The sequence below is a fragment of the Callorhinus ursinus genome, unplaced genomic scaffold, assembly GCF_003265705.2.
Source record: "Callorhinus ursinus isolate GAN/ISIS: 27379988/994484 unplaced genomic scaffold, GSC_fseal_2.0 scaffold11, whole genome shotgun sequence".
NCBI lineage: Eukaryota > Metazoa > Chordata > Mammalia > Carnivora > Otariidae > Callorhinus > Callorhinus ursinus.
The window spans coordinates 56379655-56407027 of record NW_027397073.1 but is presented as its reverse complement, the minus strand read 5'-3'; the positions used below and the strand labels follow the sequence as shown (position 1 = coordinate 56407027).

The following is a 27373-nucleotide window of genomic DNA, read 5'->3' as shown; positions in this document are numbered from 1 at the left end:
CAGTTTTAAATTTTGTTGAGGTTTAATTGATTAATTTTTTTTTAAAAGTGTTGTTTTCTGGTCCTAAGAAAGCTCTGCCTATCCCCAAGTCACAAAGCTATTCTGTTTTCTTCTGAAGATGTCATTGTTTCAGGCATTATAATTAACAATATGATCCCTCTTGGATGAATTTTTTAAAACCTTGTGATATGTATATCTAGTTGTTCTAGTACCTTCTGTAGAAAGCTTCCTTTTCCATAGGGTTCCTTTGACACATGTTGAAAATCAAACGACCGTGTAAGTGAGAACCTCTTTCTGTGCTATTGATGTAGGTGCTGAACTTCACTCTGTATCATCTTGTCTTAAAAGCTGTAGCTTTATAGTAAGGCTTGAAATCCCTCATTCTAAATCCAACTTTGTTCTCTTTTTGGGGTAATATTACTTCAGATGTTCTAGATTCTTTGCATTTCCATATAATTTGATAATTAGTTTGCCAATTTGTACCTAAGAAGCCTAGTAGTGTTATGATTGGGATTGCATTCTATCTACAGATCTGTTTGTGGAGAACTAACATCTTGCCAACGCTCATCCATCCATCTCTTCCCATGCAGAAACATGGTATGTCTATACATTTCTTTTCTTTTTTTTTAAAGATTTTATTTATTTATTTGACAGAGATAGAGAGAGAGAGCACAAGTAGGCAGAGAGGCAGGCAGAGGGAGAGGGAGAAGCAGGCTCCCCGCTGAGCAGGGAGCCCGATGCGGGACTCGATCCCAGGACCCTGGGATCATGACCTGAGCTGAAGGCAGCTGCTTAACCGACTGAGCCACCCAGGTGCCCTATCTATACATTTCTTTTGCTAATTTCTAATTTCTACCAAAAATTTTTAGTTTTTAGTATACATGTTTTGCATATATTTTGATAAATGTTTTCATAAGTATTGTATGTTTTTTGATGCTATAGGAAATTGAAGTTAAAACATTTATTTTCCAACTGTTTGCTAATATAAAAAATACAATTAATTTTTATGTAATCATTTTGTATGCCATGATCTTGGTAAATTATCTTACTAGTTCTAATAGCTGAAGATACTCTAGTCTTTCCCACATACTCATATCATTTACAGATAGAGACCATTTTATTTCTTTTCTAATATTTATGCCTTTTCTTTCTTGCCTTTTGTACAAGATATACAGTAAAATGTTGAATTTTTAAAAAAGATTATGAACTGGTATTGAATTTTGTCAAATGTTTTTTCTGTATCTATTAAGAAAGTTTTTTTTTTTTTTAAAAGACACTTATTAAAAACCTGTCCCAAACATCAACTCAAACCAATTTAGGAAATTGTTGTTAATTCAATCTATCCCCTACCTACAACCGTCCATTACTATCGTGCCATGTGGCTTTTGTACAAGACCACCACCTGGCGGATCAGAGACAAAGAGTCGGCTCAGACACATACCTTCCAACTTTAAAGCTCTCATTCTCTCACTAGCATCATGCTACCCTTAGACAAGCTGGATTCTTATAAGAATTCTTGTGACAAGGCTTTTAGTTTGTTTTCTCTTTATTTTTATGGATAAAATGCAACATACATATTATACTTAACAATGAAAGGTGGGACGAAAGAATATTAACTTTTGAGATGGGAGACAACATAAAACATTGGCATTTCTTGTGACGTTAAATTTCTAATCAGATCACATTGTTTCAGAAAATAGTTGGAAAATGACTGAAAGAAAAGATGTTGTTTTTAAATTAAGGTATGTGTATGTGTAAAACTATTCAAAATGTTTGAAAGAAACATTTTAATCTATGTCATATTATTTTTTTAAATGACATATTTATGGAAAACAGTTGAAAATGTCTGTCAGAAGCTAGGAACTATTTAATCCCATAATACATATTCTTTTCAGGCATATAAAACATTTGTGAAAAACAGCTGAAATATGCTTGAAAGAAAGAAGGGATGTTTTAATCTCATGTTAACTTTTCAGTCAAGTGCAATATGGGGAAAGCAGTTGAAAAATGCCTGAAAGAAGAGATGACTATTAATTCCCATACTTGAAAACCTGCATTGCAACAATGGTGAAACACACAAGACAGTGACTAAGGGACATGAATTCTCTCAGAGTATACCACAGGTCACAGTTACAGAGTATTTTTGGCTTTAAAGCTTGCACTAAAAATATTTTACATCATTAAATGTGTATTATTAAATGTACACTGAAAGCTAACTGAAGTGACTTAAATAAGATGACTCAGGGACAGTTTGTAACAAAAACTGTTAAAGTCCATTAATTTTTTTCCTAAGAAAGGCAAGTGAGGTAGTTTATACTGTGTACACATTGTAACGAAATTAATATTCCAGTTTATTTGAAGATCACTGGCTCTAAGAATCATATCCCCCAATTAACTGCTTAACAAAGGGATCCTCTTTCACAAAATGGAGGAAACAATGAGCCAGCTCTAGGGTTTTTTCTGAATAAGTGTCACTAAAATGTTAACTTTCTCTAATACCTTCCTGGATATTATTTTCCTGACTGTACACCAAGAGCACTTGGGAGGAGGTGGGTGGGAAACAAGTAAGAACTGAATCTAGAAAGCCCAGGATCTGACTCTTCTTTTGTTTGCAAATATACTACTCATTTTTACAGACTACTGTAACTATTTTAAAATAACTTTTGATAAAGCAAAGATAGTTTCAATAATTATTTGACAGACATTTTTGAATTGTAATTGTAGGGGTTTGTTTGTTCTTTAAGAATAAAATTAGTAAAAAGAACCTCTACTCATACAAAAATTAGTCTCTGTGTCTACTGAAATTCTCCTCTAATCACTTAGTTAATCCTGTGACAAAGAATAAAAGTTATATCCAAAGATCTTGGTATTGACATGGCCTTCCATATTACAGTTATTTGAAAGTTGTCACACACACTTAAATACATTCAAGTGATTAATTTAAAGCTATTGAGTCAGCTAAGTCTTCGACATCTGACACCACACAAAAGTAAGAAATTCAGAAACAGTTGTTCACCTGTCATCTGTCAGCCACTTATTTAAAACTAATGACAAGTGGAGTAGATCTTAAAACCTTTAGAACTTATATATAGGTTCTAATGTGTTTTCAGTCCAAAGATGGGAAAACTCTCAAATAAAAAATTAGATCTGTAAATCTTCTATAAAAAAAATCTTCTACAATAGAATTTAACTATTTGAAACTATAGGAAACACAATGAGAAAAATCAGTCCCCATTTTCATGTAATACAGAGAAATATAAGATAGCTAATTCGAAGAATTTCTTCCGTGTGTGGGTATAAATTACTGCCATCTTATGCCCTGGAAGTTAGCAACTGCACAAAGTAAAATGTTTCCTCCTGTTGTCTGAATTTCAAAAACAATAAAAGCATTTTTTCAGACTCTTGAAATGCATTATGTAAACTCACATGCCATCAATTAACCAAACATTGAAAAATGATGAAATGTAGGAATAAATAAAAACCTACAGGATACATGTTTATCTTCTAATGGGTTTTCAGGCACAGGAAATAAAAATTCTCAAACAAATAAAATGAATGGATATTTGAGTTTTTTATAAAAAATATAACAAAACCCTAATGGCCAGAAACATAATTATCTACATGTTGAATATAAATAATGTTTTTAGAGATATCTAGGCATAATAATGCTGCATATAAAAGATTTCTTTTAGGGGTACCTAGGTCGCTCAGTCGGTTAAGTATCCGACTCTTGATTTTGGCTCAGGTCTTGATCTCAGGGTCATGAGTTCAAGTCCCGCGTTGGGCTCCATGCTGGGTGTGGAGCCTACTTTAAAAAAAAAAAAGAAAAAAAAAAGATTTCTTCTATATGTGGGCTTGAATTATTATCACATCATGTTTTGAGAACTGTTAAGTAGAAACATCGGTAAAAACATTTGGTTTCCAAAGCATTGGTAAAATGTTTTCTGTATCTGTAACTTTATTGTTCGAACTGCAAAAGAGTCATCTGGACATTAAATCTCATTAAAATTATTATAAATTCAATGAAATATCAATCTGTGGATTCTAATCCAAAGCACACATGTAGGATAAATGAGACCTCTGTCCCCATTTCTAGCTAGCCCTAGAACTATATCTGCAATCTCAAGATGAAAGGCAGAGCTGTCTGACCGCTCAGCACATGGCAGATTTGCTCTCCATTAGATTGTGGAGAACAGTGTGTTCTCATCAACTGCAGGTCTGGAAAATGGCTCTGCAGGATCTTCATAGCAAGAATAGTTTCCAGCTTACCAAATATGCATCTGATTTTAAAGCCTGAGGCTAATCCATAGTGCTTGGCCATGTCTATGATTGATGAACAGAAATAATTTGCTTTTACAGCATATAAAATCTGGATATAACAGTATTTTTCAGTACTTTTGGATGAAGAGCAGCTGGATAAAGACAATTCTATATTTTTAAATTGGGGCTACAGAAGTGACTATCTATAGTTGTAAAATATTAAAAAATGATATGTTTGATCAGGAAAAGAAATCTGTGCCTGGCACAGAGAAAGTTTTTCATTGAGCACCATAATCATGTTGAAAAGATAGAGGTTCTGTGACTATTAACTACACAGAAGGTTATGAAAGCATAAGAACACCCTCTGTCATTTGCTATGGAACCTGTGCTCATAAGAGAATAAGCTTTATAAATATCAATTTTCAATAATCTACAAGAGAGAAATGTTCACTTGCACCAGATGCGGACAGTCATAATACAGTACGACATACTTAACAATACAGTGTTCTTTCAACAGAAGTTCATCCTCCTCCAATTTGGGAGCAAGTCAGAGCAACAATATTGTATGCATAACTTTAGAAACTGATTCCCTTTGAAAAGCAGATCTGAATTATTTTGCAGAGCAGAAATTACTGATATTTCTGGCATTGTTCAGAAAGGTCAACATATGTATATAAGATAAGTATAAAAAAGACTCTCTTCCATCTCTTGTGTTTGGTAGCATCTGCTACAAAAAGGAGTGTTTTTTATCTTTAGGTATAAGACAAAGTTCATTTCTGCTGTGAAGTCAAAGTACTAGAAATGATTAGAGTTCCATATGCTAGATTGGCCTTTCTTCTGGAACAATCACAGCGTCTTTCCTTCACCATTATCAAGGAACCATAGGAGAATGCCTCAGCTCAGTAAACCAGCTCCTCCTCCACAGTTCATGTTGACAATGCTGGGAGACACCACTTGGGCTGAGAAACACCAAGAGGGTTATTGGAACAAACATGTCAAAAACAGTCTTGTTATTTTCCCTACCAAATGTAGAATCTTCTTGGCATATAATACATGATAGCTGCCATCTTGGGGATTATTTCAAAAACTTGGTTGGGGTTTAATCACCCACTCTGCTTGAGGATTTACATGATATACATCCAATACATAAGCGTCTGGATCCAAGCAATGCTGCCCTAAAGGAAAGAGAAAATCAGAGAATGTTTCTGAGAGTGCACACTTCTATGTGTGCATGTGCATGTTGGTAAGGTTCAAATAAAGCCAAGATAGTTCTCTCAGCCAAAAGTAAGTAGATAACATCTTAAAGGTTCTTTAGCAAAGCCAGTCTGCCTGCCTGCCTTGTTCCTTCCCTTCTTTGTTTCTTTCTGACTATGAAATACTTCAAATAAATCACATGTAAAATTGTGGAAAAAACAGACATACCAACTATAGAAAAATTGTTCCCTAGACTCACCACATCAATTAGGAATATATGGCAAGAACCTGTCTAAGGTATAAACTGATCATTTATATAACAATACATGTCCTCTAATGGTTTTGCAGACAGTAACTTGACCAGGGCTAGAAAAGATTAAAATCAAGTTCATTTTAGGAATGGTCATTTTGTTTCTTTACTACGGATGCAATGCCCATAGGCAGGAAATCTAGAAATGAAAACAAAAAGATCATTCCATGAGGCAAATACATTTGAAAATCTTTATGTACAGTGTGTTTGAAATGTATACCAAAGTCTCAAAACTACCAATATTTGATTGCTTGCTTGCTTGATTCATTCATTTATAAAATACTTCTTGAGCATTATTATATGCCAGGCACTATTCCAGGGGCTAGGGCTACAGAAATCCATAAGATAGTCAAAAATAGTTGCCCTCAGGGCACTTATATTCTCAAAGTGGTAAAAGACAACCAGCAAATAAGCAAGTATAATATAAATTAAGTCTGGTGGTGACAAGAACATGAGAGAACAACAAAGCTGGGAAGGCACACCTACAGGTGAGATCCTGGAAGGTCTCTTTGAGAAGGTGACACAGTGGCAAACACCTGCAAGAGGTGAGGGAGTGAGAAGTGAACACTCTAAAGGAGAGCATTCTGGGAAAAAGAGTAAATGCAAAGGCTCCAAGGCAAAATGCGCCTGGTGGACTGGATCTGCAAGGTTGATGCTGCAAGTGGAAATCTGGATATAATTTGAGAGGCATCTGCATACAGGTATATTTAAAGCAATGAGATGGACTGAGCTCACCAAGGAAGTTACTTGAAGAAAGAGTTCTGAGGCTTGACCCCACAGTTTTCCACATTGAAGGTTGAGAGGATGAGAAGTAGCAGGCAAAAGAGACTCAGGAGCTGCCAGTGAAGTGGAACAAAACCCAGAAGCTTAGGTTGTCCTTGAAACCAGGTGAAGAAAGTATGTTTTCAAAGAAAGGAAAGATCAACTCAGGCAGTTATCAAGACAGAACGAATGACTGGATTTCACAACATAAGAGTTCTCTGGTGGCCTCAACAAGAGCAATTTTGGTGAAGTGTTGCAGGGTAATGCTTGACTGGAGTGGTTTCAAGAGAGAACAAGAGGAAAAAATTGGAGGACAGAAAACAGATTCAAGGAGTTTTTGCTGTAAAGCAGAACACAGGAATGAAGTAGGCTTGAAGGGGGTCAAGAGAGAGTTTTGTGAAGATGAGAGAAATTACCAAAAATGTTTATGTAGTGGGAAATGATGCATTTGGGAGTGAAAAGCTGATGGCGCAGGAGAGAATGGGGGGCTAGAGCAAGGCCCCGAGTGGCAGGCGGGAACATGAAGTAAGGCACATGTGGAGGTGCTGGCCATTAAGTGGGAGTTGGGGTGGTTCATCCAGACTGTGTAGAGGGCAAGCAGAAGACCTGAAGGGGAAGGCAGGATACAGACGCAAGCAGAGGCAATTTCCATTTGATTCCTTTTTGTTCCCCCTCGGGAAACAGGGAATAATGAACCTGGGCTGAGGGTGAAACCAGGGAAGTTAAACAAAAAAGGTGTCACAATGTCAACGTTCCATGATGTTCTCTGTTTTGCAGGGATCTCCAGGAAGAGACTTTCCAACCCTGAGGCACACCTGAAAGACCCAAAAGTCTACTCAACTAAAATATTCACAATTAAATTTTGAAAATATTTTGGGAAATTCATACAACTGTTCTCACATGAGATTAAAAATTCAGAAACTTACCGATGTTGAATTTATATTTAAGAAGCTTATAAAATATGGTTTTACAACAACAGCATATTTTTTTTAGAGTGATCAGAATTTAGGAGTAAAAACCATTAGAGAATACTTACCTATATTTCCTCCAATTTCATATAACCGTTGATTCTGAATCTTAATGCATTCTGATGAACCATGACTGAAAAAAAAGAAAACAATGTAATTTAACCTTCTTCCATGATCTGAGGTAAATATGTGGATTAAATAACCATGGCAACAAACAATTCTTCTGCCTTGAATGAAATATACCCATAAATCATTATGATTAAAGTTATGATAAAAAACAATTTTATTTGTTTGACACAGCCAAGCATCCAAGGCACAGCGACGATGGGACTATTCCAAACCAAGATGGACGCTGCTGTGCCCTACAGCAACTTGGAGCCCATTCTAGCCACAACTGTCAGGTTCATTTAAGAGCTGACTGTTACAGAGACACCAGGGCTGGTGAAGGAGCAGGCTGGATCTTTAATACTGCCCTGTCACTGGTCACATTACTCTCAGTTCAAAAGAAGTCAGGTTTCATTTCTCTTTTTGCCAAAAATTGAATGGGATTCTCTCCACTGTCCATGCCACATTTCTAAACTTGCCTAAAGCTTTTCAAACTGCTTAATGTTGACTTCATTGCATGTTTCTGCTCTATAGTGAGAGCAAGTCAGAGAAAATAATTGCCCAATTGCATTTTTCCACCCCAGTCTAGAATGTTGCAGTAGAGGAGTGGTTGATCTTCATCTCACCTGAAGAATAACTTTCAGCTTCGTTACTTCAAAAAGATTGACCTCAGCTCTTTGTGAGGAAGAAAGATGTGTGACCTATTTTGTTTGTTTAATTAAACATTTTGAGATCATTGTAGATTTGCTCATAGTTTTAAGAAATTGCACAGATAGATCTTGCAAAGCTCTAGTGTGCTGTCACAACCAGAATGTCAACATTGATTCAGTCAAGATACAGAACATTTCCCTCACCAACAGATTTCCCCCTTGTTTCCCTTTTATAGCCCACTCACCTCCCTCTCTGTCCTCCTTCCTACCTCCATCCCTTATCCCTGGTAACCTCTACTCTATTCCACATTTTCTAGAAGTTTGTTGTTTCAAAAATGCGATATAAATGGAAACACAGAGTATAGAACTTTTTGTATTGGCTTTTTTTTCAATCACCATAAATCGCTGGAGATTCATCTAAGGTGTTGCATTTTATTGCTGAGTAGCACACCATGGTATGGATGTGCCAGTTTGTTATTTACCTGTTGAAGACCATCTGTTGGGTTTTTTTTCCAGATTTTACTATTATAAATGAAGTTGCTATAAGCATCTGTATACAGGTTTTTGTGTGAATATAATCTTCATTTCTTTGGGATATATGCCCATGGGGTACACTCAGTCCATGGAGCGTATGACTCTTGATCTCAAGAGTTGTGAGTTCAAGCCCCACATTGGGGGCAGGCATTACTTAAAAGAAAAAAATGCCCAAGAGTGTGAAAACTGGGTCACATGGCAGTTGCATATTTAGTTTTATGAGAAACTGCCAAACTATTTTACATAATGACTATACCCACCACCAATGTATGAGTGATCCCAAGATCTCTGTAGCTTTGCCAGTATTTGGTGTCATCACTATTATTCGTATTAGCCATTCTCAAAGATGTTTAATGATGCCACTGTGGTTTTGCATTTCCCTAATGGTTAAAGATACTGAACATCTTTTCATGTGCATATGTATGTGCATATGTGTATCTGTATATCCCCTTTAGTGAAATGTATGTTCATATCTTTTGCTCATCTTTATTTTTTATTTAATTTTATTTTTATAAGATTTTGTTTATTTATTTGACAGAGAGAGAGAGAGAGAGAGAGAGAGAGAGAGAGAGAGCACAAGCAGTGGGAGTGATGGGCAGAGGGAGAGGGAGAAGCAGGCTCCCTGCTGAACAAGGAGCCTGATGCAGGGCTCCATCCCAGGACTCTGGGATCATGACCTGAGCCGAAGGTAGACGATTAACTGACTGAGCCACCCAGGCACCCCTTGCTCATTTTTAAATTGGATTTTTTTTTCTTATTGTTGAATACTGAGTTTTCTTCATATATTCTAGATACTAGTCATTTGCTGGATATGAGGTTTGTAAGTGTATTTGTCTTTTCATCCTTTTCATCGAGTCAGTATATAAATTTTCAATCTTGATGATAGCCAATTTATCAATTTTTACCTCTTATGAATCATGCTTTTTTAAAAAAAGATTTATTTATTTATTTTAGAGGAAGAGAGAAAGCATGGGGGAAGGGGCAGAGGGAAAGAATCTTAAACAGACTCCCCACTGAGTATGGAGCCCAACACAGGGCTTGAACTCAGGACCCCGAGATCATGACCTGAGCTGAAATCAAGAGTTGGTCACTCAACTGACTGAACTACCCAGCCACCCCTGGATCATGCTTTTGATGTCAACTTTAAGAACTCTTTACTAGCCCTACATCACAGAGGTTTTCTTCTTTGCTATTTTCTAAAAGTTTTATAGTTTTACATTTTACATTTAAATCTGTGATCCATTGTAGTTTTTGTTTTTGTTTTTTTTGTCTATAGATGTCCAACTGCTAGAGCACCATTTATCATTTGTTAAAAAGGCTGTCTTTCATCCATTGAATTGCTTTTGTACTTTTGTCAAAACCAGTTATTTGAGGGGCGCCTGGGTGGCTCAGCTGTCTAACTCTTGATTTCGGGTCAGGTCATGATCTCAGGGTTGTGAGACTGAGCCCCGCATCTGGCTTCATGCTCAGCAGGGAGTCTGCTTGGGATTCCGCTTGGGATTCCCTCCCTCTCCCTCTGCCCCTCCCCCCTTCTCTCTAAAATAAATAAATCTTTAAAAATTTCAGTTATTACAATAGTCAAATTCATAGAGAAAGAAAGTAGAAGAGTGGTTATACGAGTGGCTGGGGGAGGAAGAAATGAGGAGTTATTGTTTACTGGGGACAGAGTCTGAGTATGGAATGATACAATCTCTCTGGAGATGGGTGGTGGTGGTGGTAATGATTATACAATAATGTGAATGTATTTAATACCACTGAACTGTAAATTTAAAATGATACTTTGTTATGGGCAATTTTTTCTTCCTCTACAATCAATCTTTCTTTCTTTCTTCCTTTCTTTCTTCTCTCTCTCTCTCTTTTTGTCTTGTTGCAAGGCTTAATCTTCTAATAGTATTTTGAATAAAAGTAGTGTTCTTGATCTTGGAAGGAAAGTATTCAATCTTTCATCGTTAAGTAGAATGTTAGTTGTAAGTGGTCTTTATCAAGTTGAGGAAGTTCTTCCCTTTTCCTAGTTCAATGAGGGTTTTAATCATGAATGGGTATTGAATTTTGTCAAATGCTTCCTCTGTATCAATTAACATAATCATATGATTTTTCTCCAATCCAATGGTGGATTGCATTAATTTCTAAATATTGAGCCAAACTTGCATATCTGAAATGGATCCCATTTGGTCACTGTAATTCCTTTAATATACGTTGGATTAGATCTGCTGATTTTTTTTGAGGACTTCTGTCTCTAAGTTCATGAGAGATATTAGTCTTCAGTGTTTGTTTGGTGTCCGGTCAATACTAACTTCATAATGTGAGTTAGATAGTGGCCCTTCCTCTTCTACTTTCTGGTAAAAGAATGTGCTAAATTGGTGTTCATTCTTTAAACATTTGCTAGAATTCTCCAGTGAAACCATCTGGGCTTGAAGATTTCTCTTTTGGGAAACTTTTAAAGATTCAATTTCCTCAAGGGCTACAAAACTATTTCATCTTGCTTGTCTTTTGGTAATTTGTGGTTTTTGAGGGACTGGTCCATTTCTTCTAAGATTTTGATTTTGAGTATATAGTTTGTTCATAGTATTTCATTATCCTTTTAAGGGAAGCATTATATACAGTGATATTTCCTATTTTATTAATATTGGTGATTTCGTTTTTGTTAGTCTTTCTAGAAGTTTATCAATTTTATTGTTTTTAAAAAGAACCAGCTTTTTGTTTCACTGATCTCTATCATTTTTGTTTTCAATTTCACTGATTTCTGTTCTTCTATCATTTCCTTCATTCTGCTTGCTTATTTTGCTTACTTTTCCAGTTTCTAGAGGTAGAAATTTACTTGCTCTGAGATCTTGCCCTCTTTTTAGATGTAAGCATTTATTGCTATAAATTTTTCTCCCAGTATGGCTTTAGCTGCACTGTACAAAATTTGATTAAGTTGCAGTTTTATTTACATTCTATGTACTTTTAACAATTTCCTTTAATACTTCCTCTTTGACCCATGGATTATTCAGAAGTGTGTGGTTTAATTTTCAAATATTTAGAAATTATCATGTTGTCTTGCTGTTATTAACATCTAGTTTGATTACTTTATGGTCAGAAAAGATATTCTGTATGATTTCAATTATTTTGAATTCATTAAAATTTGTTTTATGGCCCAGGATAAGGTTTATCTCTTATGATTATATCTTGACTTATTTACAGTGTTTTTTCGCATACTGCTTTGTATGGTTTTCTTTGTGGTTTCTTTGGCATTGCAATAACATATGTAACTTATCATGGTCTATTGGGATTGATGTTTTACTATTTTGAATGATGTGTAGAAACCTACTCCCATTAGTTCTCTTCACTCTCATACTTTTAAAAATAAATATTTAATTATTTATTCTTAGTTCTTTAAATTAAAAATAACATAAGTTAAATGAAGAGGACCGCTGATGCATATATGGATTTCATTTTTAAAACAAAGATAATCCTAATCTTCTAGCATAACTAAACCTTATCGATTTTCCTTTAAAATTGTTATTTTACCATTAATAAGTAGTAGTTCTCCCAACTGGTAAAACTCTGACAAATTTTACAAATGAATTTAATTTTAGAACTCTTTTATGATTCAGAGAACAACTGTGAAAATAGTAGACAGTTTCCATATTCCCAACACCCTGTTCCCCTATTATTAACTTCTAACATGAATATGGTACATTTGTCACAACTAATGAATACTAATACATTATTATTAACCAAAGTTCATACTTTGTTCAGATGTTCTTGGTTTTTATCTAGCCATCTGTGTTCTGTTCCAGGGACCCACCCAGAATATTGCAGTATATTCAGTAATTATAATTGGTTGAATAGGGTCCCTTCCAAAAGTCACGTCTGCCTAGATGTTCAGAATCTGACTTTCTTTGAATATAGGGTTATTTGAGGATGTAATCAGTTAAGAATCTAGAGACGAAATCATCCTGGATTCAGGGGATCCCCTAAAATCCAGTGAATCCTTGAAAGGAGAGAAAATACAGAGAAACACAAAGAGAATGTGAAGATGGAGAGACTGAAGTGATAACATCTATATAAACATTCCATCCATGGAATGCCAAGGATGTTGGCAACCACTAGAAGCTAGGAGAGGGGCATGGGAGAGCTTCTCTCTCACAACCTCCAGAAGGAACCAACCCTGCTGACACATTTCTTTCAGATTCCTGGTCTTCTGAACTGAGAGAATACATTTCTGTTGTTTTAAGCCACCTAGTTTGAGGTAATTCGTTATGGAAATACTGGGAAACTAATATATAGTCATGTCTCATCACGTCCCTTCCTCTTGACTGTGACCGTTGCTTACACTTGCCTTGTTCCTGATGTCTTTGACAGTTTTGAGGAGGACTCATCAAGTATTTTGTAGAATATTTCCAAACTGGGATTTGCCTGATTTTTTCTCACGTTTGGCAAGAGTTATGTGTTCTTGGGAGGAAAGCGACAGAAGTGCCATTTTCGTCATTTTTTATCAGGGCTACACATTATCAGTGTGACTTTATCACTGTTGATGTTAGTCAACCGCTGAGGTCAGATTTCATGACTATGAAGTTATTCTTTTTCCCCCTTTACATACTCCACTCTTTGGAGAGAAGTCACTATGCAGACAATAAGGAGGGCTGAGCCTCAACCCTTTCAAAATATAATTGTCTTGGGGCACTTGGGTAGCTCAGGAGGTTGAGCATCCAACTCTTGATTTCAGCTCACATCATGTTCTTGGGGTCGTGGGATGGAGCCCTGCTTTCCGCTCCTCTCTCAGCAGGGACTCTGAGATTCTCATTCTCCCTCTCCTGTTCCTAACCCCCTCCCCCACTCTCTCTCTCTAAAATAAATACATCTTTTAAAAGAAAGGAAGGAAGAAAGTAAGTTGTCTTAAATGTGTCCTCAACATACACTGAGCACCATATCCAGAGGTGCAATTTTTGCTTCACCAACCATCAAATATGATTTAAGAAATGCATAAGGGGGGCGCCTGGGTGGCTCAGTTGTTAAGCCCCGCATCGGGCTCCCTGCTTGTGTTCACGGGAAGCCTGCTTCTCCCTCTCCCCCTCCCCCTGCTTGTGTTCCCTCTCTCGCTGTGTCTCTGTCAAATAAATAAAATCTTTAAAAAAAAAAGCATAAGGAGGAGGATAATCTATTACAGTTACTACTATTTTTTCCCCATTCTGATGTTCTCCTTTCCTTTCTGATGTTTCAAGCCTTTATCATTTTCTTTCTATTTAGAGAACTTCCTTTATTCATTCTTTATGGGTAAATTTGCTAGCAACAAAATTCCTTAGTTTTGTCTCACCGAAGAATGTCTTTGTTTCCCCTTCATTCTGGAAAGATATATTTTTTGCAGGACATAGAATTCAAGGTTGACAGTTCCTTTCTTTCAGTACTTGGAAAGATGTTATGCCACTTCCATCTGGCTTCCAGGGTTTCTTTTTCTTTTTTTTTTTTTTTAAAGATTTTTAAGTTTTTATTTATTTGACAGAGAGAGAGACAGCAAGAGAGGAAACACAAGCAGGGGGAGTGGGAGAGGGAGAGGCAGGCCTCCAGCTGAGCAGGGAGCCCAGGACCCTGGGATCATGACCTGAGCCGAAGGCAGACGCTTAACGACTGAGCCACCCAGGCGCCCCGCCTCCAGGGTTTCAAATGAGAAATGAGAAATCTGCTATAATCAGAATTGGTGTTCCCTGTAAGAAAGGCATTACTTTGCTCTGGATGCTTTCAAGGTTTGTTTTTTTGTCTTTAATTTTTACAAGTTTAATTACGTTGTTTTGGAAGGGATTTCTTTGGTTTGTCCTGGTTGGGTTCACTTAGTTTCTTAAATATGTAGGTTTATACCTTTTGCTAATTTGGAAAGTTTTCAGTCATTATTTATTCAAATATTTTTTCAGTTCCTCTCTGTTTTCTATATTTTTGGTACTGCAATGATGCAAATGTTAGCTCTCTTGTTACAGTCCATGGATCCCTGAGGCTATATTCACTTTTTTGGGTCTGTCTTCTTTCTGTTGTTCAGAATAATGCTCCTGATATTCCTCAAATTTACTGATTATATCCTCTGTCATCTCCATTCTGCTATTGAGCCCATTTAGTGAGTTTATTTCAGTTATTCTTTCAGTTCCATAATTTTCATTTCATTCTTTTTTATAACTTCTATTTGTTTGCTGAGATTTTCTATTTTTTCGTTTCAAGAGAATTCATAACTGCTTGTTGAAGCATGTGTGTGATGGCTGCTGTAAAATCCTTGTCAGATAATTCTAACATCTGATTCAATTTAGCGCTGGCATTTCTCAATTGTCTTTTCTCATTCCTGTTGTGATTTTCCTGGTTTTAGGTATAATGAATGATTTTGTATCATACTGCAGACACTGGATATTATGAGACTCTGGATCTTATTTAATCATCATTTTTTGGCAGCCATTGCTCCTGTTGAAGTTTAGCACAAGGGCTGGGTGGGTGTGTATATTCAGCTTTTTGCTGAGCCCCACTGACACCTGCCCAGTGAAAGTGGGACACCAACTGGCACTGCTTTGCTGCCTCTGATTGAGGGTGTAAGATCAGCCCCTGCTGGGCTCTGCTGGCCCCAGGGAGAGGCAACAGAAGATAGACTCTTGCTGCTTTGTTGCTGTTGGGTGAGGGTAAAGCTCAGCTCTTCAATGGACCTTCCGGGGGGGGGGGGGGGGGGGGGGGGGGCGGTGAAGCTGGTCAATAACTGTCTGCTTTGCACTGATTTGTCAGGTCTCATTGCTGCTGGGTGGAGGAGACTCAGCTAGAGGCAGGACCCTGCTAACACTGTTGTGGTTGGGAACTGGATTGCCACCTGATTCTGTCGGGTGGGGCATATACATCAGTTGCCTGCTTGGTCCCACTGAAAATACAGGTGTAGTGGTGTGCTTTTTCTGTTGGTGTTTGGTTGGAGTAGGGCAGGTATTGCCAAAATGGTTTTTTGTGGTTAGGCCACCTTCTCTCCAGTCCTTTGGCTGCGGGAACAGGATCTTCTTCTTGGAGCTCATTATTGTGTGTGCCTGTGCCAGGCTGAAGGTTCCTAACAGCACCCTGCCTGGACATATGGGAGGCAATAAGGAAATCCAGGCATTCACCACCATGTCGTTTCACAGGCCCGATGTTCCTAGGCAGTCCGCACTTGGCTCTTTACCTTTCAGAGTCTTCCTATGCTTGTCATTGTGTTATGTCCAAGGGTTTTTAGTCAGAAGAGGGAGGACCTGGGAGGAATGGGACTTCTCTCTCCCCCTTTTTTTTTACTTAAACAGAAGAGGTGGTTAGTAGTCAGAAAATAAGCCTCTAGTGAAACAGGCAAAAATGAGCCAGTTTACAACTAAACTGAAATTGGCCACAGTTCTAACGAGTGAAGAAAATGGACTGAACAACATCTTTTGAAGTTCATACAAAGGATTTGCATCTATCTATAGTCACTGATTCTAATTTATTTTTATTAGAACATTTTCATTCTACAAAAGGTCTACATGAGAATCCAGGGGCAGTTTTGTCACGCATGTGACCTGCCATCTATTGGATGTTCACATCCGAGTGGAATTTCAAGTCTTTCTATTACTGCCTAGCAATTACTACTTACAGTGTTCTAGCAACAGAGAGAAGTACGTTTTCCGGGCTCCTGCTGGACTGTTTACTCTTCTTTTCTTTTTTATGTATGCTTATATATACACATACATATATATGCATATGTATATGGAGAGAGAGAGAACATACAAAACATGCACACATCATAAGAATACTTGAAGAATTTTCACAAAGCGAACATACCACGTAACCAGCCCGCATAATCTAAAACAGGAACGTCTCCAAAGCCACTGTCAAGGCTTCTTAGTCACCAACCCTTCCACCCTCACAGAAAGCCACTGTTCTGGCTTCTAACACCATAGATTACTTTTATTGGCTACTCTTGTTTTTTTAAATTGAAATATTTTCATTGAGATAGTGGTAGATTCATACGTAGTTTTAAGAAATAATACAGAAAAATTCCTCATACTCTTTGCCCACTTCTCCCCAAATGGTAACATTTTATACAAATACAGTATAAAGTCCCAGCATACTGACATTGCTATGATCCACCTATCCTATTCAAATTTCCCACTTTACTTGTACTCATTTGTGTGTATGTGTGTTAAGTTCAATACAGTTACCACCAGAGTCAAGATACTGAGTAACTCCAACACTGTCAGATCCTTGTGTTGCCCTTTTATGACCATACCCATTTCCCTCCCATGATCTCCTCTCCCCAACTCCCAGCAACTACTAACCTACCCCGCATTTCTAAAATTTTGTCACTTCAAAATGTTGTATAAATGGAGTCTTATGGTATGTAATCTTCCGCAATTGGCTCCCCCCCCCAACATGAGTACTCCTTCTTAACATGTTTGGAAAGCTTCTCTTTAGAAATTTCCATCAGTTTTGGGGCACCTGGGTGGCTCAGTTAAGTGTCCAACTCCTGATTTTAGCTCAGGTTATGATCTCAGGGTTGTGAGATCAAGCCCCACGTTGGGCTCTGTGCTCAGCACAGAGTCTGCTTAAGATTCTCTGCCTCTCCCTCTGCCCTTCCCAACCCCCCCGCTTGCTCTCACTCTCTTTTCTAACAACAACAACAAAAAGAATATCCATAAGTTTTACTAGAGACCATCAGGCTGTACCTCCTCTCTAATGGATGGATTTAAACTAGTGCCTCTCATGCTTCTCATCTTTTAAAAACCTTAGGGCAAATGTTTATCCTCGAATAAGCATGCCTAGAGAAAAATTACCCTGATTAATGCTGCTTCAAGGTGACTTATGGGAGATGAGCAAAAGGATTTTTTTGTAAATAAAATTCTGATCCCAAGATTTATTAGTAGTATGTTTTAAGGAAAACAACGGCTATGATGTCCATTTACTATATAAACTTTATCTGATCTAGGCATGTTGAAACTCAATGAAGCCTGGAATGGTATTCCAGGTAGCTCTAAAACTAACTTGCTATATTTTTTATTCTAATAAAAGGTAAAACTCATGTAGTAAATGAAACCACCAAGATAGAAGATATCTATTAAGAATCCCATTTGTAGAAATTCCTTAAAAAAACAAAAACAAAAACTTCTGTTATCAATAATTCTATGGTCTACTTAATCTTTTTCTCTACTTTTGACTTACTCTATTGGTAAAGTACCCAAAGTAACAGGTTCTAATTTTCCAAAAAGGTCAAGTTTGTAAATGCCTGGAAAGTCACTCATCTGATAAAACGTCACCTTTCTTGTACAGAAACCTATATTCACTTTTACTCACCTGTTCTCATATTGAAATTTTGCCAGTATGTCTTTGGCCTTGGTGTGACTAGTGAGCTGAATGGCCATGGACACCTTAGAGAGAAGTGGAGCATGGACCCTTATGACTCCTTCCGGCACGTCAGACTGCCAACGAGGAAAAATTTAGTACATTCTGTCAAACTAGGATGAATACCATTTTAATGACTGCATTTAAGAGAGATGAAAATCAGTGGCAGTGTGAATTAGGAAAACATGTGAATGTGATCAGTATTTAACCAGAATGAAACACTGCTTTCTTTTTAACAGGAGATTCACTAAACTTAACCTGGGATTTTACTCTTGTTACACACTTAAGGCCTTGCTATAATGCCTTAAAATGAGAGAAGTAACACTAGGTTATGACAAAATCTCATGTTTCTATCAGTTCATTTCCTTGAACTGTGCCCTAAATAAGCTTACTTTAAGCAGAATTCTGTATTTCAGTATATTTTAAGATCAACCTTCTGGAAAATTTGAGAATCAATTAGAAAATACAGCTTTTTAAATATCGTTTTTCTTTAGTTAATAACAATGATTGGGGGCCCAAGTTGAATTCCAAGTGAGCACTTAAAACTTGATCCCTCAAAGTATGTGATAATACTCTGATGAGCAGTGTATGGACTGTTCAGTATCTCTGCTTTCATATGACAAGACTGGCCTGCAGACCTACCATGGAGCTCCTGTTAAGTGAAATAATCATAATGAATGGCATGGTCTAACAGAAATTTCTGTTTTGTCAGGATTGACTGGAAAATTCCTTTTGTTTCCAAATTTTGAATATTTTTAAAATTCATTATCTAGATATGAATAGAAATAAATTTCTATCTGAGGATCTGGCTAACTCCTCAGGTAATCATTTTAAATTGGAACATTCTCAAAGGATGGCATGGTTGATATAGAAGGTTTAAGTTAAAGTGACTCAATATATACCCTAAAAGGAATATATTATGGGTTGAACTGTGTCCCCCCCCCAAAAGATATTTGAAGCATAACCCCCAGTAGCTGAGAATATAACCTTATTTGGAAATAGGGTCATTGCAGTTGTAATTAATTAGCTCAGATGAGGTTGCAATGGAATACGGTGGATGTATATCCAATATGGCTACTACTGTTCTTATAAAAGAGACACAGACACACACACTCAGTGTGTAAAGATGGAGGCAGAGATTGAAGTGATGTATCTACAAGCTAAGGAATATCAAGAATTGGTGGCACCACCAAAAGCTAGGAATGATGTCAAGAACAGATCCTTGTCTCACAGCCTTCAGAAGGAACGAACTAAGCAGATTCCTTGACTTCAGACTTTTAGCCTGCAGAACTGTGAGAGAATAAATTTCTAATATTTTAACCTACCTAGTTTGTGGTAGGAAACTAAGAGAAAATATTTTAAAATAGGGTCAGTTATTATGGTACTTTTATACTATTACCAGTAAGAACCAGGAGAGCATGCCAGGATGTTGAGGGTGATGGACCTTGGGGGGAGGCTACAGGGTGTCGGGTCATTGGAGCCAAGACTAAACTCCTAAAACACTGTTCTGGGTATTTCATGCCCTTCCTCTTCCAGTGCCACCTCCCCCCACCCCCACCCCAGAAACCTGTGTAAGAGAAATTCTACCTTCCTGATGCTATTACTGAACCTGTGATCGTAACAATCACATTTTCCCTATAAATTCCTACAGTATTCACACTTGTGTACAGGCTGCCTAACCATACATTTTGAGTCATCAGTTAGTTGACTCTCTCCCTATACTATTCCTTCATATGCCACATGAAATGTGTCCAGTATGAAGGATAGATCATGACCAAAATTGTACATAGGCATGATAGATACAGCCAGAGAATACCATGTAGGGAGTTAATAAGAGAGGAAAGGAAATTATTTGTTTTCTTACCATTCTTCTCGAAGAGGGTGATTTTTGCAGTACCTTTGAAGTCTTGGGGCTTATAACCTAAAACAAAACACATTTAGTCCTCAGGATTAATGTTGGGAAAACAAGTACATGCTGCTCTTGGAAGTGTAAACTGTTAACAATCTTTATGGAAAACATTCTGGAAATATTTATCTAAGTATAAAATGACCAAACAATGCTACATCTGTAAGTTTATCCTACAAATATACTTCACTTGTGAGAAATAATGTATATACCAGTTTGTTCACTAGTGCATAAATCTTATTAGCAAAAGACTGACACAATCTAACTGTTCAACAATATGGGATTGCTTACATAAATTACGATGTATCTATGGAATACTGTGCAAAAGAAGCAAAGAAGGCTTTGTAGATTGATAATGGAATAATGATATGGAATAATGACCATGATTTTTTAAGTCAATAAAGCAAGACACAGGACAGTATCTCATGTATGTTACCATTCATGCAAAAGGGAAGAACACTGTCAAGAGTTCAGGTCAGCTACACTCCATGGTGTTGCTGCCTCAGCATCCATTTTGTTTGGCCAAGCATCCTGCAGGGACCTTAAACTGACAGTAGTCCCTCATGCAAGCCCATGCCCTAGACATAAGCCCATAGAGTCTCAAGCAATTCGTGGAGTCCTGATATGACTTCCTTGTAACCTGCATGATCAACAGTCTCCCCACCTCCCAGGGTCAACCCCTTGTGTGCCCCTTAGATAAGACCGCTGTGGAGATCACCAAAAAAACACTCTTTTGGTTTGGATTGCCCAATGTGGACTTAGCCTGGGAACCCCAAATCACTGCACTAATGGACCTTAAAAAAGAAATGTGCCCCAGGTTCTATGGCTCTGTCTGCATCCTGCCTTGACCCGCCCATATGACTTCTTGAGGCATGCCTTGTACTTCCTCCAGAACCTGTGAATACTAAACTTTCCTATTTCAATTTCTCTTATGGCTTGGTGTTGAGCTGTGTGTGATTGACCATCCAGCACCCTGTGCTCCACATAACATGTTAATGTAACAAAGTCATAACAAACAAACATATTTGTTTGCATGTGCAGCATGCCTCTTTGGAAGTATATACATCTGGATGTTTTAGGGCACACCCACCCTATCATTGGTGATATTATTTATCTCCAGGAGAGGAAGTCAGAGGTGGCCAATTTTTATTCTAGTGTTTTGTACCTTTTGAACTTTGTAACCTGTTAATGAACTATTCTAATCAAAGTTAAGAGGTAAATACATGGTATAGTACAACAGAATTGAAAAAAGACTGTTTCTTTAAGTATTTGCTTCCATGGTACTTATAAACTTTATTTTTTTTTAAATGTTTTTATTGTTATGTATTAATCACCATACATTACATCATTAGTTCTTGATGTAGTGTTCCATGATTCATTGTTTGTGCATAACACCCAGTGCTCCATGCAGAACGTGCCCTCCTCAATACCCATCACCAGGATAACCCATCCCCCCATGCCCCTCCCCTCTAGAACCCTCAGTTTGTTTTCCAGAGTACATCGTCTCTCATGGTTCTTCTCCCCCTCCGACTTACTCCCCTTCATTCTTCCCCTCCTGCTATCTACTTCTTTTTCTTTTTTCTTAACATATCTTGCATTATTTGTTTCAGAAGTACAGATCTGTGATTCAACAGTCTTGCACAATTCACAGCGCTCACCATAGCACATACCCTCCCCGATGTCTATCACCCAGCCACCCCATCCCTCCCACCCCCCACCACTCAGCAACACTCAGTTTGTTTCCTGAGATTAAGAATTCCTCATATCAGTGAGGTCATATGATACATGTCTTTCTCTGATTGACTTATTTCACTCAGCATAACAACCTCCAGTTCCATCCATGTCGTTCCAAATGGCAAGATCCCATTCCTTTTGATGGCTGCATAATATTCCATTGTGTGTATATACCACTTCTTCTTTATCCATTCATCTGTCGAAGGATATCTTGGCTCTTTCCACAGTTTGGCTATTGTGGACACTGCTGCTATAAACATTGGGGTGCATGTACCCCTTCGGATCCCTACATTTGTATCATTGTGGTAAATACCCAGTAGTGCAATTGCTGGATCGTATGGTAGCTCTATTTTCAACTGTTTGAGGAACCTCCATACTGCTTTCCAGAGTGGCTGTGCCAGCTTGCATTCCCACCAACAGTGTAGGAGGGTTCCCCTTTCTCCACATCCCCGCCAGCATCTGTTGTTTCCTGACTTGTTAATTTTAGCTATTCTGACTGGTGTGAGGTGGTATCTCATGGAGGTTTTGATTTGGATTTCCCTGATGCCGAGCGATGTTGAGCACTTTTTCATGTGCCTGTTGGCCATTTGGATGTCTTCTTTGGAAAAATGTCTGTTCATGTCTTCTGCCCATTTCTTGATTGGATTATTTGTTCTTTGGGTGTTGAGTTTGATAAGTTCTTTAGAGATTTTGGATACTAGCCCTTTATCTGATACGTCATTTGCAAATATTTTCTCCCATTCTGTCGGTTGTCTTTTGGTTTTGTGGACTGGTTCTTTTGCTGTGCAAAAGCTTTTTATCTTGATGAAATCCCAATAGTTCATTTTAGCCCTTGCTTCCCTTGCTTTTGGCGATGTTTCTAGGAAGAAGTTGCTGCGGCTGAGGTCGAAGAGGTTGCTGCCTGTGTTCTCCTTTAGGATTTTGATGGACTCCTGTCTCACATTGAGGTCTTTCAACCATTTGGAGTCTATTTTTGTGTGTGGTGTAAGGAAATGGTCCAGGTTCATTCTTCTGCATGTGGCTGTCCAATTTTCCCAACACCATTTGTTGAAGAGACTGTCTTTTTGCCATTGGACATTCTTTCCTGCTTTGTCAAAGATGAGTTGACCATAGAGTTGAGGGTCCATTTCTGGGCTCTCGATTCTGTTCCATTGATCTATGTGTCTGTTTTTGTGCCAGTACCATACTGTCTTGATGATGACAGCTTTGTAATAGAGCTGGAAGTCTGGAATTGTGATGTCGCCAGCTTTGCTTTTCTTTTTCAAGATTCCGCTGGCTATTCGGGGTCTCTTCTGGTTCCATACAAATTTTAGGATTATTTGTTCCATTTCTTTGAAAAAAGTGGATGGTATTTTGATGGGGATTGCATTGAATGTGTAGATTGCTCTAGGTAGCATTGACATCTTCACAATGTTTGTTCTTCCAATCCATGAGCATGGAACGTTTTTCCATTTCTTTGTGTCTTCTTCAATTTCTTTCATGAGTATTTTTATAGTTTTCTGAGTACAAATCCTTTGCCTCTTTGGTTAAATTTATTCCTAGGTATCTTATGGTTTTGGGTGCAATTGTAAATGGGATCGACTCCTTGATTTGTCTCTCTTCAGTCTTGTTGTTGGTGTATAGGAATGCCACTGATTTCTGTGCATTGATTTTATGTCCTGCCACTTGACTGAATTCCTGTATGAGTTCTAGCAGTTTTGGGGTGGAGTCTTTTGGGTTTTCCACATACAGTATCGTATCATCTGCAAAGAGTGAGAGTTTGACTTCCTCTTTGCTGATTTGGATGCCTTTTATTTCTTTTTATTGTCTGATTGCTGTGGCTAGGACTTCTAATACTATGTTGAATAGCAGTGGTGAGAGTGGACATCCCTGCCGCGTTCCTGACCTTAGGGGAAAAGCTCTCAGCTTTTCCCCATTGAGAATGATATTCGCTGTAGGTTTTTCATAGATGGCTTTTATGATATTGAGGTATGTACCCTCTATCCCTATACTCTGAAGAGTTTTGATCAAGAAAGGATGCTGTACTTTGTCAAATGCTTTTTCTGCATCTATTGAGAGGATCATATGATTCTTGTTCTTTCTTTTGTTAATGTATTGTATCACGTTGATTGATTTGCGGATGTTGAACCAGCCTTGCAGCCCAGGGATAAATCCCACTTGGTCATGGCAAATAATCCTTTTGATGTACTGTTGGACCCTATTGGCTAGTATTTTGGTGAGAATTTTGGCATCCATGTTCATCAAGGATATTGCTCTGTAGTTCTTCTTTTTGATGGGGTCTTTGGTTTTGTGATCAAGGTAATGGTGGCCTCATAAAATGAGTTTGGAAGTTTTCCTTCCATTTCTAATTTTTGGAACAGTTTCAGGAGAATAGGTATTAATTCTTCTTGAAATGTCTGATAGAATTCCCCTGGGAAGCCATCTGGCCCTGGGCTTTTGTTTGTTGGGAGATTTTTGATGACTGCGTCAATTTCCTTAGTGGTTATAGGTCTGTTCAGGTTTTCTATTTCTTCCTGGTTCAGTTTTGGTAGTTGATACATCTCTAGGAATGCACCCATTTCTTCCAGATTATCTAATTTGCTGGAATAGAGTTGCTCATAATATGTTCTTACAATTGTTTGTATTTCTTTGGTGTTGGTTGTGATCTCTCCTCTTTCATTCATGATTTTGTTGATTTGGGTCATTTCTCTTTTCTTTTTGATAAGTCTGGCCAGGGGTTTATCAATCTTGTTAATTCTTTCAAAGAACCAGCTCCTAGTTTCGTGGATCTGTTCTACTGTTCTTTTGGTTTCTATTTCATTGATTTCTGCTCTGATCTTTATTATTTCTCTTCTCCTGCTGGGTTTAGGCTTTATTTGCTGTTCTTTCTCTAGCTCTTTTAGGTATAGGTTTAGGTTGTGTATTTGAGACCTTTCTTGTTTCTTGAGAAAGGCTTGTATTGCTATATACTTTCCTCTTAGGACTGCCTTTGCTGTATCCCAAAGATTTTGAACCGTTGTTTTCATTTTCATTGGTTTCCATGAATTTTTTTAATTCTTCAATTTCCTGGTTGACCCATTCATTCTTTAGTAGAATCCTCTTTAGCCTCCATGTATTTGAGTTCTTTCTGACTTTCCTCTTGTGATTGAGTTGTAGTTTCAAAGCATTGTGGTCTGAAAATATGCAGGGAATAATCCCAATCTTTTGGTACTGGTTGAGACCTGATTTGTGACCTAGGATGTGATCAATTCTAGAGAATGTTCCATGGGCACTAGAGAAGAATGTGTATTCCGTTGCTTTGGGATGGAATGTTCTGAATATAACGGTGAAGTCCATTTGGTCCAGTGTGTCATTTAAAGTCTTTATTTCCTTGTTGATCTTTTGCTTAGATGATCTGTCCATTTCAGTCAGGGGGGTGTTAAAGTCCCCCACTATTATTGTATTGCTGTCGATGTGTTTCTTTGCTTTTGTTATTAATTGCTTCATATAATTGGCTGCTCCCATGTTAGGGGCATAGGTATTTACAATTGTTAGATATCTTGTTGGATAGACCCTTTCAGTAGGATATAGTGTCCTTCCTCATCTCTTATTACAGTCTTTGGTTTAAAATCTGTCTGATAGAAGGACTGCCACCCCAGCTTTCTTTTGGTGTCCATTAGCATGGTAAATGGTTTTCCACCCCCTCACTTTCAATCTGGGGGTGTCTTTGGGTCTAAAATGGGTCTCTTGCAGCCAGCATACTGATGGGTCTTGTTTTTTAATCCAACCTGATAGCCTGTGTCTTTTGATTGGGGCATTGAGCCCATTTACATTCAGGGTAACTATTGAAAGGTATGAATTTAGTGCCATTGTATTGCCTGTAAGGTGACTGTTACTGTATATTGTCTGTGTTCCTTTCTGGTCTATGCTGCTTTTAGGCTTTCTCTTTGCTTAGAGGACCCCTTTCAATATTTCTTGTAGGGCCGGTTTTGTGTTTGCAAATTCCTTTAGGTTTGTTTGTCCTGGAAGATTTTTATCTCTCTTTCAAGTTTCAAAGACAGCCTAGCTGGATATAGTATTCTTGGCTGCATATTTTTCTCGTTTAGTGCTCTGAAGATATCTTGCCAGTCCTTTCTGGCCTGCCAGGTCTCTGTGGATAGGTCTGTTGCCAATCTAATATTTCCAGCATTGTAGGTTACATATCTCTTCTCCCGAGCTGCTTTCAAGATTTTCTCTTTGTCTCTGAGAGTCGTAAATTTTACTATTACATGTTGGGGTGTTGACCTGTTTTTATTGATTTTGAGAGGGGTTCTCTGTGCCTCCTGTATTTTGATGCCTGTTTCCTTCCTCACATTAGGGAAGTTCTCTGCTATAATTTGCTCCAATATACCTTCTGCCCCCCTCTCTCTTCTTCTTCTGGAATCCCAATTATTCTAATGTTGTTTCGTCTTATCGTATCGCTTATCTCTCAAATTCTGCCCTCGTGATCCTGTAGTTGTTTCTCTCTCTTTTTCTCAGCCTCTTTATTTTCCATCATTTGGTCTTCTATATCGCTGATTCTCTCTTCTGCCTCATTTATCCTAGCAGTTAGTGCCCCCATTTTTGATTGTACCTCATTAATAGCCTTTTTGATTTCAACTTGGTTAGATTTTAGTTCTTTTATTTCTCCAGAAAGGGTTTCTCTAATAACTTCCACGCTTTTTTCAAGCCCAGCTAGTATCTTTAAAGTCATGATTCTGAACCCTAGGTCCGACATCGTACTAATGTCCGTATTGAGTAGGTCCCTGGCTGACGGTAATATCTCTTGTTCTTTTTGCTGAGGTCATTTTTTTCATCTTGTCATTTTGTCCAGAGGAGAACAGATGAATGAGAGAACAAAATGCTAACAGGTTAACAATGTCCCCAGCAAATATACTCTATACAAATCAGAAAAGACCGGAAACCAGGGGAAAAGAAAGGGAAAGAAAGAAAAAAGAAAGAGAAAAGAAAGAAAGAAAAAAAAAACAAAAAGAAAAAGATTAAAAACAAAAACAGAACAATACAAAAAAACCCGAATACGATCAAATATGATCAGGCTAGTGCATAGATCAGTGCCACACACTAGATATTGGGCGTATTTTGGTTTGTTAGAAAAAAGTGCCTCCTAAAATTTTAAAAGGAAGAAAGACTTATATATGTACAAAATAAGGATTGATACAATGAAGGGATGGAAGATGACTGTAAAGATGAAAATTATAAAAGTTTTTTAAAAAGAATTGATACGATAAGAAGTTTTTTGAAAAAAGAAAGAAGAAGATTTAAAAAAAAAAGGGAGAGAATGTGATCAGGCAGCAGACTAGAACAAAGCCATACACTAGTGATTTAGGGTATATTTTGATCTGTTAGAAGAAACTGTATCTCAAAATTTTAAGAGAGAACAACTTATATATATAAATGCCAAAAATAAGGGTAACTACTATGAAGGGATAAAATATGACTCTAAAAATGAAAAATAAAAAATGTTTTTTTTAAAAAGAAGGGATTGATAAGATGTTGGTTGAAAAAGGGAAAAACAGAAATTAAAAAAACAGTTAAAAAAATTAACTTTGAAAAACTAATGAATCATGGTAAAAAAAGCCATGAATTCTATGTGCAGTATTCCCCTAGCGCTGGAGTT

At 37.6% G+C, this 27373-nt stretch overlaps 1 protein-coding gene across 6 annotated transcripts in view; it reads right to left on the bottom strand.

Moving 5' to 3' along the window:
* Positions 1 to 3707: 3707 nt before the first annotated feature.
* Positions 3708 to 27373, bottom strand: part of ARHGAP28 (Rho GTPase activating protein 28) — a 203137-nt gene continuing 179471 nt past the window's right edge. For 5 of the 6 annotated variants that reach the window (XM_025886906.2, XM_073898507.1, XM_073898510.1 and 2 more), the window contains 4 exons: positions 19984 to 20040; positions 18072 to 18196; positions 7563 to 7627; positions 3708 to 5435 (listed from right to left, as the gene is read on the bottom strand). In XM_025886906.2, coding sequence (XP_025742691.1) covers positions 5341 to 5435; positions 7563 to 7627; positions 18072 to 18196; positions 19984 to 20040 — 342 coding nt within the window. In that variant the 3' untranslated portion in view covers positions 3708 to 5340. The remainder of the gene's footprint in view (positions 5436 to 7562; positions 7628 to 18071; positions 18197 to 19983; positions 20041 to 27373) is intronic. The other variant, XM_073898512.1, reaches the window with a different exon arrangement.